The 12,604-nt window shown below is 42.3% G+C and overlaps 1 protein-coding gene across 1 annotated transcript in view; it reads left to right on the top strand.

The window, feature by feature from the left end:
• CDH19 (cadherin 19) overlaps positions 1 to 12,604 on the top strand; it is a 225,734-nt gene that overhangs the window by 147,707 nt on the left and 65,423 nt on the right. Inside the window, 3 exon segments of the mRNA XM_030212600.1 lie at positions 579 to 598; positions 600 to 687; positions 10,639 to 10,652. Of these exon segments, the coding sequence (XP_030068460.1) occupies positions 579 to 598; positions 600 to 687; positions 10,639 to 10,652 (122 nt within the window).

The raw sequence follows: 12,604 nt of genomic DNA, 5'->3' as shown, positions 1-12,604 counted from the left end.
CACTAATACATGCTTACTGCAGCAGAATAGTGCTTACCGTGGGAAATGCTGAGGCATCCCATAGAAGATTTTGCAGGCACACGCGCTTCCCATGTGCTAAAAAATAAACTTTTTAGCACTGGGGTGGGTCAGGGGTTGAGAATAGACATGTTCTGTGTGAATTGGTTAGCGTAGCTACATTGCCGTGCTCTAACCAATTAACATGTGGTTAGCACGTGAACCTTACCACCCACAAAATAGGTGTAGTTGAGTGCCCACGTGCTAGTGGGAAATTAACACATGGTCATTAATGCTGGAAGTTGAAAAATCGGCCATTTTACCCACATATTAAAAATGGCCTTTGCACATGGGAATGACACATGTAAACACACACTAAGGCCACTTTTTACCATAGCTTAGTAAAAGGGCCCCATAGGTTGTAAAACAAATGTCTGCATATGCTGAGGAATTCTCTCTAACAACATAAACAAATCAGCATTTTAAGGGTCCTAAGAAATGACCGCTAATTTTAATGATAGCATGCAGATGGTCAAGAGTGATTTCAACCTTTATTGATTCACATTCTTCATTTTGTGCAGCAAACTCGAACCAGGTTTCCAAAGGTGCCTGTTTATATTCAGGTTCTTGATATTAATGACAATGCTCCAGAATTTCCTGAGAACTATAAAACATATGTGTGTGAAACGGGCAGAGGCTGGTCAGGTAAGAAATCAAATCCATACTTGCATAGCTATCAGAAATTAAGTTGTAGAAGTATTTCCTCATTCGAAGTGTTAAACTAAAGAATTTAAGATTTAATCCTTTTTGACACATGGATTAGTAGTCTTTCAACTCATGTTTCCTAACAATCAGTTGTTTTTGCTTTGTTTGTTTGTTTTTAGATTTGTTGCTGAAAATTAGATAAAGAGCATAGTGGAAAACAAGAGAATGTATAGCTTGAAATAAAATGTAATTCAGATTTATGCAATTGTGAGAACCTTAATACACTTGAGGGGGGGGGGGGGGGGGGGAAGAATCAAATGTGTGCACACAACCACTCAATAAAAATGTCTTTTAGGGTGTCCTTTTAATAAGGCGCGCTAACAGATTTAGAGCGCACTAACAGTATGCGCTAAATGCAAATACACCCATTATATTCCTATGGGTGTCTTAGCATTTACCCTGGGATTCTATATATCATGCCTTAATTTCCATGTGGACATTGAAGGATATTCTATAACAGTGTGCATAACTTAATTGGTTAACTAGCTAATCAGCACTTTCAACTGGATGTTGACAAGCAATTGTCAGCACTAATTGGCATTAATATTTACATGCACAACTCTCAGTGCATTCTGTAATGTGGTGCATTTAAATTCTAAGTTGCATAGTTGAAAAGGGAGTATGGTCATGGATGGAGCGTGGACATTTCTAAAATGTATACGCTTTGTTACAGAAAATGCCTGCCCTGCACTTAAATTAGGTGTCAGAATTTACGCTAAATAAAACATGGCATAAATGGCTGTGACTAAATTTGGTGACATGGGGGAGGAGGTGCTTTAATATTCTATATACCATGTGGAAATCTAAGCCTATTCTATAAAATATAGTCATACTTTAGAAAATACACATAGGCATATTTTTTCATGCAGAATTTTTGGTGCCATAGATAGAATTTAGCCCTTAGTGCGTGCTGTTAGCATGCACTAAATCTGCTAGTTCACCTTAGTAAAAGGACACCTTAATTTTTTTCAGGGGACATGTCTGGGGACAAAGAGTGGGTCTTTCTTCTCTAATCAGCTAATGCAGATACTTTTCTGAGAGCTGATTAGTGCAGGAATAGCAAATTAGCCTTTATCGCCTACAAAATGGATGGCAGTAAGTACTACTACTACTACTACTACTACTATTTAGCATTTCTATAGCGCTACAAGGCATACGCAGCGCTGCACAAACATAGAAGAAAGACAGTCCCTGCTCAAAGAGCTTACAATCTAATAGACAAAAAATAAATACAGTAAGCAAATCAAATCAATTAGTGTGAACGGGAAGGAAGAGAGGAGGGTAGGTGGAGGCGAGTGGTTACAAGTGGTTACGAGTCGAAAGCAATGTTAAAGAGGTGGGCTTTCAGTCTAGATTTAAAGGTGGCCAAGGATGGGGCTCAGGAAGTCTATTCCAGGCGTAGGGTGCAGCGAGACAGAAGGCGCGAAGTCTGGAGTTGGCAGTAGTGGAGAAGGGAACAGATAGGAAGGATTTATCCATGGAGCGGAGTGCACGGGAAGGGGTGTAGGGAAGGACGAGTGTGGAGAGATACTGGGGAGCAGCAGAGTGAATACATTTATAGGTTATTAGAAGAAGTTTGAACAGGATGCGAAAACGGATAGGGAGCCAGTGAAGGGTCTTGAGGAGAGGGGTAGTATGAGTAAAGCGACCCTGGCGGAAGACGAGACGGGCAGCAGAGTTTTGAACCGAGTAAGTGCACACAGCCTAACTTTTTTTAATGACTGCATACTAATGGCCCTAATAACAAACAGCTATTACATAATAGCCATTATTACAGCTATTATGTAATAGCTATTATAGAAAAAAGGCCATTTTTACTGCTGCAGTAAAAATGGTTCTACCCTTGGATTCTATATATCATGCATAGTGTTCTGTGATGAAATCCAAGCATATTCTGTAACAATGTGCATAACAATTTGCATAACAAGCTAATCAGTGTTGATAACCACACATAACAAGTACTAATTATTATGATCCTACTGGGACAGGCAGGGTAGTGACTGGAATTCACTCCTGATTAACCATGTCAGGGATTGGGCTGACATCTGAGGCAACTGACATCAGATGCCAGACCCTATTTAAATGTATCTCTGCCTGCATAGGACGCTCTAGTGTTATCGCCTTCAGCTGTGAGCTTACCTTGTCTCCGCTTAGTCTGTGCTTGTGGCATAGGGTGAATTCTCTGTTGTTTGGTTGCTATCCTTTCCCTTGGTCTGTGTTTGTTCTGTGAGTCTGTAGCAGACAGCTTCTTCTCTGATTACTTTACTGCTGTGCAGCTGTGTTCAGCTCCGTTGCTTCTCTGTGCCATACCTTTCCCTTCTCTACTGTGTGGGCTGGCTGAGTCCCTGGTAAGAGTTTACTTTTTTTGGATTTCCATATTAACCCTTTACCTGCTGTATCTGTTGCTTGGTTCTTGTGAGTACGGCTCCTTGTCTGACCTGTGTACCTAGAAGCAGTCTATATCTGTGGTCTGCTTTAACCCTCTACCTGCTGTATCTGTTCCTTAGTTCTTGTGAGCACTGCTCCTCATCTGAGCTGTGTAACTAGAAGCAGTCTTTCTCTATAGTCTGCTTTAACCCTTTACCTTCTATATCTGTTGCTTGATTCTTGTGAGCACTGCTCCTTGTCTGAGCTATATACCTGGAAGCAGTCTCTCTAAAGTCTGCCTTACCCTTTACCTGCTGTTTGCAGACTGTTCCTTATCTATCTGTGTTCCTTTCATTGGTGTCTGTGTGTGGCGCTGTGTGTTCGGCCCAAGTATTAGTCCCTTTAGGCACTTCTGTTATTTTCTCATTCATTGTGCATGTTTGGGTTACAGTTCGGCCTTGTAGCTCGTATGCTTGGTCTTCGTCTCTGTACGTGTGGGTTCCTGTTCAGCCTTGCGGCCTGTAGGAGTGGTCTATTCCCCTTCCTGGTGGTGCTCGCTGGTTGCCCTGAGTATGCTAGGCTTCATGGCCGTTGTTACTGTGTGGCATGAGCTTGGTCTGACCAAGGCCTCGGCCTAGGCACAAGGGCTCACGACCAACCTAACAATAATGAGCACTAATTGGCAATAATTAGAATTTATGCACACAACTTATTAAGGGCCCTGCTTACTAAGGTGCACTAGAATTTTTAACACATGCTACAAATTAGTGTGCGCTAACTGTACAGGCGCCCATAGGAATATAGCAGGTGCCTACACAGTTAGCATGTGCGAATGGTTAGCATGCTAACGTGCCTCTAGCACAGCTTAGTTAACAGGGCCCTAAGTGTATTCTGTAATGCAAAGCGCCTAAATTCTAATGCCAAAAAGACGCATGGTTATAGATGGGGAAATGGGCATTTTGTGGGCATTCCAAAATTTACACGCACTGCTATACAGTATGCCTCTCTGTGCCTAAATCTATACATCAGTATTTATGTCATGTTTTCCTTCCTGTAAATGGATGCACGTAGTTCTAGGCACTGGGATATCAACTAAGTATAATCTATATACTGTGCCTAAATCTAGGTACTGCTTATAGAATACACTTAGGCAGAAATTTGTTCTGCATGATTTTTCAGGTGTCATATTATAGAATTTGGCTTTTAAAGTGTGGGACCCCCTCCCCCTTTATTTTTGTTAACTTCAGCTTAATAGAAGGATCCCTAAGTTTATATTTCTGCTCAGTTTAGTTTACAGTTAGTGGAATGTTTGCCTTGTTGTTGTGAGACTTTAAATTGTAACAGGTATAAGCATGGCTCTTTTCTTCTGCTAAGGCTGTTTCAGGATTTTATAAACTAAGAAACATGATATTGCCATGTATGAGACAGACCATACAAGTCTGCCAGGTATCAGCTCTAGTTCATCACAGCCAGAGTTGCCATCTAAGTGTCACTTGACACATCCACACCATAGGCGTAGTTTGACTGTTTCATTTGGGGGGGCAAAGGATGGGGCGGAGCATATTAGCATATTCATTTGCATATATACATATGCAAATGAATATGCTAATATGGAGGAAGGAAGGAAGGAAAAAAAGCTGGCTTTTTTTGGGAATAACCATAATGAATATGTATGAGATATCAAGCCAGCTCTTTCTCCCTTCCTTCTTTTCCTTCTTCCACTCCAGTAGTATTTCCCCACCCCTTTTCCCATACCATGCCAGTGTTGACCTTAGAAATGCATAAGCTCTGTATGTAGATCCTTCAAGAGGTAGTGTGTCATGATTTAGGCTCTACACCCTTTCTGATGTTTTGGTGCCACCTCAGTAAAGCCAACACACAATCTCTCCACTGCAACACACTATACACAAACTTGTGCAAAAACACACTCATAACCTTACTAAACCATAACAGCACTAATTCCAAGGACAGGACGAGCTGCAACCTTATGCGTGAAAAGGCAGAACTGTAATTACACCAGGCTCTAAAACACCAATACACTACCTCGTGAAAAACACATGACACAACAGACATGACACAAGGAACTAGAAAGCAAAAAATATGAAGGCAAAATACTGAACTGGAAAGTTAACTCAAGAAGTCAGACTCAGCATGCAGCAATACCAGAAAAATTGAAACTTACATGCAAAATTTCACAGAAAGCTGACATATTCCAATTAATAAATTCTGAATAAAATACTTTTTCCTACCTTTGTTGTCTGATCATTTAGTTTTTCTATTCGCTTTGGTCCCAGTGTCTTCTGTTTTATGCAGTGTCGTCTTTCCATTTGATATTCCATTTAATAGATTCAAAATAAAATACTTTTTTGTACCTTTGGACATTTTACTGTTCCATCATGCTGGTTCCAGTTTCCTCTTTTCCTGTCTTTCTGCTAATTCTCCTTCAACTGCTTGCTGTCCATTTATATTTTCTCTTCTCTCCTGTCTTATTCCATTCCTTCACTACACCTACCTTTGACACATTATTTCTTTTTTAGCTGTTTCCTCTCTGTTTTTTTTTTCTTTGCTGCCTCTCTGTTCACTTAAATTTCACCCTCGTCCTCATCCTTCTCCTTTTTAGTTTTCAGCTATCAAATTCCATTTCTTTCTCTCACCCACTAGCTGCCCCATTCCTCTTCTCAGTCCTTCCTCCAACCTTCCATTTCCTTTCATCTTTAATCAACTCTCCATTACCACATTTCTGCCCCCCCCCCATCACTATCATCCTCTCATTTGTTTCCTTCCCACCTCCCCTTTGGCCTCTCCCAAATAGTTCCACCATTTGCAGCATCTTCCTTCCTCCAACCTTCTAGCCCAGCACGCCTGCTCCCTTTCTCCCCTTGTAGCCTAATATCTCCCTGTCCCTTCCACACACACACCCACACCCCAGTATCTTCCAGCCCCCCCCCCCCCTGTGGTCCAGCATTTCTTCCTTTCTCTCTTCCCTCCCTCCAATTGTCCAGCATTTCTCCCTCACTCCCTTCTGTCCCTGGATCCACAATCTCCCTCTTTTTCTCTTTCCCCTCTAGTGTATATCTATCCCTCCCTCTTATCCATCCCCATGTACAACCTCTCTTCCCTCCGTCTTCTCTCTCACTGCCCACATCACTCTCAGTATCTCCCTTCCTTGCACCCTGGGCCCAACATCTATCTCTTTCTTCTCTTCCTTCCCCTTTTAGCATCTCTCCCATCCCCATACAGCATCTCTCTCTGTCTCCCTCCCTCCCACTTCCATGTTCCAACATTTCCCCTTTTCTCTTGCTGTCCCTCCCTCCTCCTCCACATCCAGTATTATTTCTCCCTCTCTCCCCCCCATGCATCTCCCCCCACCAACATTCCCCACCTCTCTTGCTCACTTCTACCTAGCATTACCCCATCACCTCAACAGTGCTCCTGTGACTGTCTCTCCCTGTCTCCCTGCCACCAGCCAGCATGCTGCCTCGCTCTTCCCCACCGGCGCTGCCTCGGTCTCTGACTCCCTGCAGCATTTTTGTCCGTCGCCGTCAGCGCTGCCATTCATTCTCACAGGCAGCCTCGTTCCCGCTCCCCTTTGCTGCGTCCTCCGGCTCTCTCTGATGCACTTCCTGTTTAACAGGAAGTGCATCACAGACAGCCGGTCGGAGGAGTGGACGCGGCAAAGGGGAGCGGGAACGAGGCTGCCTGTGAGAATGAATGGCAGCGCTGACGGCGACGGACAAAAATGCTGCAGGGAGTCAGAGACCGAGGCAGCGCCGGCGGGGAAGACACAATTAAGCCCCGCCAGTTCGACTCGTTTGGGGGGGCAATGCCCCCCCTCGCCCCCCCCCAATCTACGCCCATGATCCACACACATGCAGCCATTTAAGGTTAGCTTTTTATATAACTTTCATTTTCTAATTAGAGATCCTCTGTGTTCATCCCACGCCTTTTTGAACTCCGTCATCATTTGTGACTCTACCACCTCCTTAATGGAAGACTTTCCACATTTATGCTGTTAAAGCAAGGAAGAAGAGGAGGAGGAGGAGACAGCACTCAAATAAATTGGTATTCAGTAGATGAGAGGCTGGTGCAGGTGCAGCTTACACTTCTACGGGAAGCCCACAGAACTGGTTCCATCCCCGTGGGAACCCCGCAGGAACTGCCTCTGTCCCCGCGGGAACCCCGCAGAACTGCTTCCACCCCGCGGGAACCCTGCAGGAACTGCCTCCGTCCCCGCGGGAATCCCGCGGGTTCTGCGGGATTCCCGCGGGGACGGAAGCCGTGCAGCTCTCTAATAGAGACACAGAGGGGCACTACTGGAAAGGGGGGGAGGAAGGAGGTAGGGACACTGAGAGGGCACTACTGGAAAGAGGGGAGTATATAGGGACACAGAGAAGGCACTACTGGAAAGGGGGAGGAAATAGGGACACAGAGGGGCACCACTGGTAGGGGGATATGGGGACAATGGTGAAAAAGGGGTGAGATGGGGACAAAGAGGTAATGCTGGAAAAGGGGGAAGATGGTAACAGGGGTAATGCTGGGAAGATGGGGACACAGGACAATGTTAGAAAAAGGGAGAGGTGGGGACACCAGGATGGCAGATGCTAGAAAGGGGGCGATGGGGACACGGAAAGGGCAGATGCTGAACTTGGTGGTAGGATAGGGACAAAGGACACAGAAGGGAGATGCTGGACAGGACAAATAATGGTGCAGACGAGAAAAGGATGGTGCACTTGGAGACAGATGTAGAGAAGGAAATGAAGAAGACAAGAGGCAAAAGAAGAAATGGAAAGGCCAACCTGGAAAAGAATTTGTAAGGATGACTCATGGAATATGGAAAAAAAGACTGGGACCAGCCAAATTCCCAGATAACAAAGGTAGAAAAAAATGATTTAATACTTTGTAAGGACTGAGATGTACCTGCTTTGTAAAATGTACATTTTTTCTATTTTTATTTTGCAAAGTACAGGAGAAAATGCATTTCTGTCTCCTTTTTTTACCTGTATTGTACTGTTTAGAGTCTGGCTTACTTGGGCGGGGGGGGGGGGGGGGGGGGGTTGTGTCTCTATTTCAATTTTTGTTGTTGTTGGGTTTTTTTGTGTGGCTCCCTAATCTGCATTAGATTGGTAGCATGGAATGTTGTCACAATTTGGGTTTCTGCCAAGTGCTTGTGACCTGGGTTGGCCACATTGGAAACAGGATACTGGGCTAGATGGACCATTGGTCTGACCCAGTATGGCTACTCTTATGTTATATAGATGAGGGTCTGTCCATGTTCTGCATGTGTGACTGAGGTGAAGGATTCTGCCAGCATGTAGTATCTGTGTAGGAATGTGTAACAGTGCAGCTTGTTCCAGTTTCCCAATAGTAGGTATATTGGTGCTCCAGAGCTCAATGTAATATATATAGAACTGTCTTCTGATAGGTGGTTTAGGGCTGTTATGGTGTGGTAAGTTTTGTGTTCTAGGGCAGTCTTCGAGTACCCCCTTACCAGTCAAGTTTTCAAGATACCCACAATAAATATGCATGACATTGATTTGCATATACTGCCTCCATTACATGCAAATCTTTTTCATGCAGATTCATTGTGGATAGCCTGAAAACCTGAATGGCATGGGGATACTCCAGGACTACCTAGGGAAATACTTCTCTAGGTACCACTGTAATATTTATAGCACTGTCTTTTGATAGGTGGGTTAGGGCTGTTATGTTCAGTATAGGTTTTGGGTGTCTTTTTACAGGGGTTTGTGTTATTTCACAAAGTGTCTAGCCCTATTTGAATGTAGACTCTGGGGCAAGGGCCACCTTTGGAGCCCTTGTCACCCAAAATAAAAATACTCAAGACTAGTGTTCTTCACATCCTGTAGAATCACCACGCAAACAAAAGCCCATCTTTATTTAAACAAGGTATCTAGCAGTTGAAGGGCTGGGTGTGCTATTCCTGAGGTGATAGTCATGATTTGAATATTTTTATTTGAAGTTAAGAAGACAGGTTGCCTGCTCTGGCCAGTCCAGGGACCTCTTCTGCATCCTGCCTCCTGATGTAACTTACTGTTTCCTTGTAGGCAGGACGCAACAGAGACAGCCTGTATTAATCATTGCCCGCCACAGACCCTGAGCAACAACACAGACACTGCTATCTAGCTGAAACCAACCGGCGCCTATTTTATAAAAGTCTGCTCCCCCTGAGATCAAAACCTGGCTACACCTCTGCTTCTTTTACTAAGTTGAGGAAAGCATAATGTGCGTCTGCTTACCGCAGCCTAGAAGGAGCATGCTGAGGCATCCCACAGTAAGTTCTGAATGTGTATACAGAAATCACGCGCTAAAAATATATTTTTTAACTTTTTTCTGGGAGGAGGGCGGTTTCTGTGCTAATCAGTTAGCGCATCTACATTACTGCACACTAACTGATTAGTATGGGATTAGCACATGAGCCCTTATTGCCTACAAAATAGGTGGCAGTAAGGGTTGACGTGCTAATTTTTGGTAATGGCCACATGTTAATTGCAAAAGAGAGGGAATGTAGTACAAACTAAAGTCCAAACAAAAAAACAGCACCACGGGCCTTTAAAAATGGAACACAGTTCTTTAATAAATAAGCCTTGATAAAAAGACCTGACACGGGCTGTGTTTCGGTGACTAGCACCTGCGTCAGGGGTGTTGCCCTTGGGTCCTTAGTGAAGAAGACACACTCTCATTTTTTAAAATGTTCTTGAATAAATTTTGCAGAATCCTTTCCCTCTCCCACATCAGCTCCCTTCTAGCCAGCCAGTCCACATGCATGACCCTGAATCACTCCGGGAGACCTGGAGACAGCAGAAGCAGATTCTATCCCCATTCACTCCTGCACTGAAGTGAAGAAGGCAACCATCAGGATTCTGCAAAATTTATTCAAGAACATTTTAAAAAATGAGAGTGTGTCTTCTTCACTAAGGACCCAAGGGCAACACCCCTGATGCAGGTGCTAGTCACCGAAACACGGCACATGTCGGGTCTTTTTGTCAAAGCTTATTTATTAAAGAACTGTGTTCCATTTTTAAAGGCCCGTGGTGCTGTTTTTTTTGTTTGCACATGTTAATTGCAACATTAGTGCAAGGTCATTAATTTGGAAAATGGAATATCGTCCATTTTCCAGCAATAGTTAAAATGGCCTTAGTGTGTGAGAATGACCCGCATAAAAGCGCACTAAGACCACTTTTTACCTAAGTTTTGTGAAAGGACCCCATAGTTTGAAGGGGCAGAATTTTAATATATGGAACTATGAAGAGCTTCTTAGTATAAAATTAGTACACACTAATTCCATACTAATCAGTTAATGTACAGCTAACTGATTAGTGCAGAAACACCTCACCAACTTGCTAAATTTATTTGAAGGTGTGAATAAACATGTGGATAAAGGTGAGCCAGTTGATGTAGTGTACCTAGATTTTCAGAATTGGTTATTGGACAGAAAACAAAGGGTAGGGTTAAATGGCCATTTTTCTCAAAGGAGGAGGGTGGATAGTGGAGTGAAACAGGGATCTGTACTGAGACTGGTGCTAGTTAACATATTTATAAATTATCTGGAAATCAGAACAACAAGTGAGGGGATTAAATTCCCATGTGATATAAAACTATTCAAAGTTGTTAAAACATAAGCAGATTGTGAAAAATTGCAGGAAGACTTTAGTAAATTGGAAGACAGGGAACGCAAATGGTGGATGAAATTTAATGTGGCACACACTAGTTTTAATTTTTGCGCACATCCGTTTCCCGGCCTTTAAAAAATGGCCTTTATCCTAGCTGTGGTAAAACATGGCCCAGCACATGCCCAAAAGACATGTCCACACTATCACAGGTCACTTTTTATTACAGCTTTGTAAAGGATCCCTCATTTAAGTTACATGGAAATACTTTTAAAACAAATAGAAGGAAATATTCTTTCACTGAACAAATAATCTCTGGAATTTATTGCAAGAGAATGTGGTAACAGTGATTAGTGTATCTGGGTTAAAAAAAAAGTTTGGACAAGTGGCTGAAGAAAAGTCCATAATCTGCTATTAATATAGACATGGGGGAAGCCATTGCTGGCCCTAGGTTCAATAGCATGGAATGTTGCTACTATTTGGGTTTTTACCAGGTATGTGTGACCTGGATTAGCCACTGTTAGAAGCAGGATACTGAGCTAAATGGACCATTGGTCTGACCCAGTATGGCTATTCTTATGTTCTTATGAAATCTACAGGGTAAGGTAAAAAAAACTAACCCACTAGAGTTTTTGCCATTTTCTCATCAACTACTTTTAATTTCAATGAGAAATTTTACTTACTTATTTAGTCATCATATTTATATATATTGCTATTAAACAATATTTAGGGCCCTGTTTACTAAGTGATTTTAATTGGGGTTTTATATACCCTAAATCTTATGATTCTACAGGGAAGGCTGTTATCAATTCCACCTGACTCCAATCATTGAACCCTTTGAATTCCATTGAAAACTGATTAACTATGGACCATCCATGTCACCCAGTACAGTAGAAGTTCATAGAGTAAGTTACTATGATCTTCCAACTCTGTCAGGGGTCTTCCTGGAGATGTGCACTTCCCCAGGCAGACCTAGAAGGACTGTCATTTTATTCTAGTTAACCTTTCTCCCTGCTTATATCAAATCACATGTACTGTAACAAATTCCCCATAAGTAAGAAATAGAGAGAATTAGAGACAAGTTCAAGTAAAGGATTTTTTTACTTGAAGCAGGATACTGAGCTAGACCATTGGTCTGACCCAGTATGGCTATTCTTATGTTCTTATGAAATCTACAGGGTAAGGTAAAAAAAAAAAAAAAACCTAACCCACTAGAGGTTTTGCCATTTTCTCATCAACTACTTTTAATTTCAATGAGAAATTTTACTTACTTATTTAGTCATCATATTTATATATATTACTATTAAACAATATTTAGGGCCCTGTTTACTAAGCCAAGCTAGAGGTGCACTAGAGGCACACTATAGTGAGGATTTCTTCAAAGATTGTTTGATCCATAGGTGAAAGCAGTTGAAAACCTGTCTCTTCTCCAAAGACTTTGATGGAAGAAGCAACTAACTAGATAGTTACACACAAGGACTAACAACGAATGCACTTACTGCACCGGGACTTGCTTATGACACATATGTATCAAACTCATGTTACTCTTTCTTTTCTGTTTATATGTTCCTCCTCCATTTGCCACCTGTGCTGTCTATTAAGATGTCTTAATGTGTGCTGTGTTTACACTTGAAGTACCATGCTATGCTATAGTGTGCACTGTTATTTAAATGTTCCTTCCTACTGTAATTGCATATTGCTTATGTCAATGTTATTCTTGCTGCACACCAGTGTGGGTGAATTTCTTCAAAAAATTGGTAAATAAGTCCTAATTAATAAATAAAATAAAACTTTCATGTTTTTGTGGGCTAGCATAGAGTGAAAACAATTTGTATTCCATTTTACCTTAA

Source organism: Microcaecilia unicolor, chromosome 1, assembly GCF_901765095.1.
Source record: "Microcaecilia unicolor chromosome 1, aMicUni1.1, whole genome shotgun sequence".
Taxonomy (NCBI): Eukaryota; Metazoa; Chordata; class Amphibia; order Gymnophiona; family Siphonopidae; genus Microcaecilia; species Microcaecilia unicolor.
This window is presented reverse-complemented; position numbering and strand designations above follow the sequence as displayed.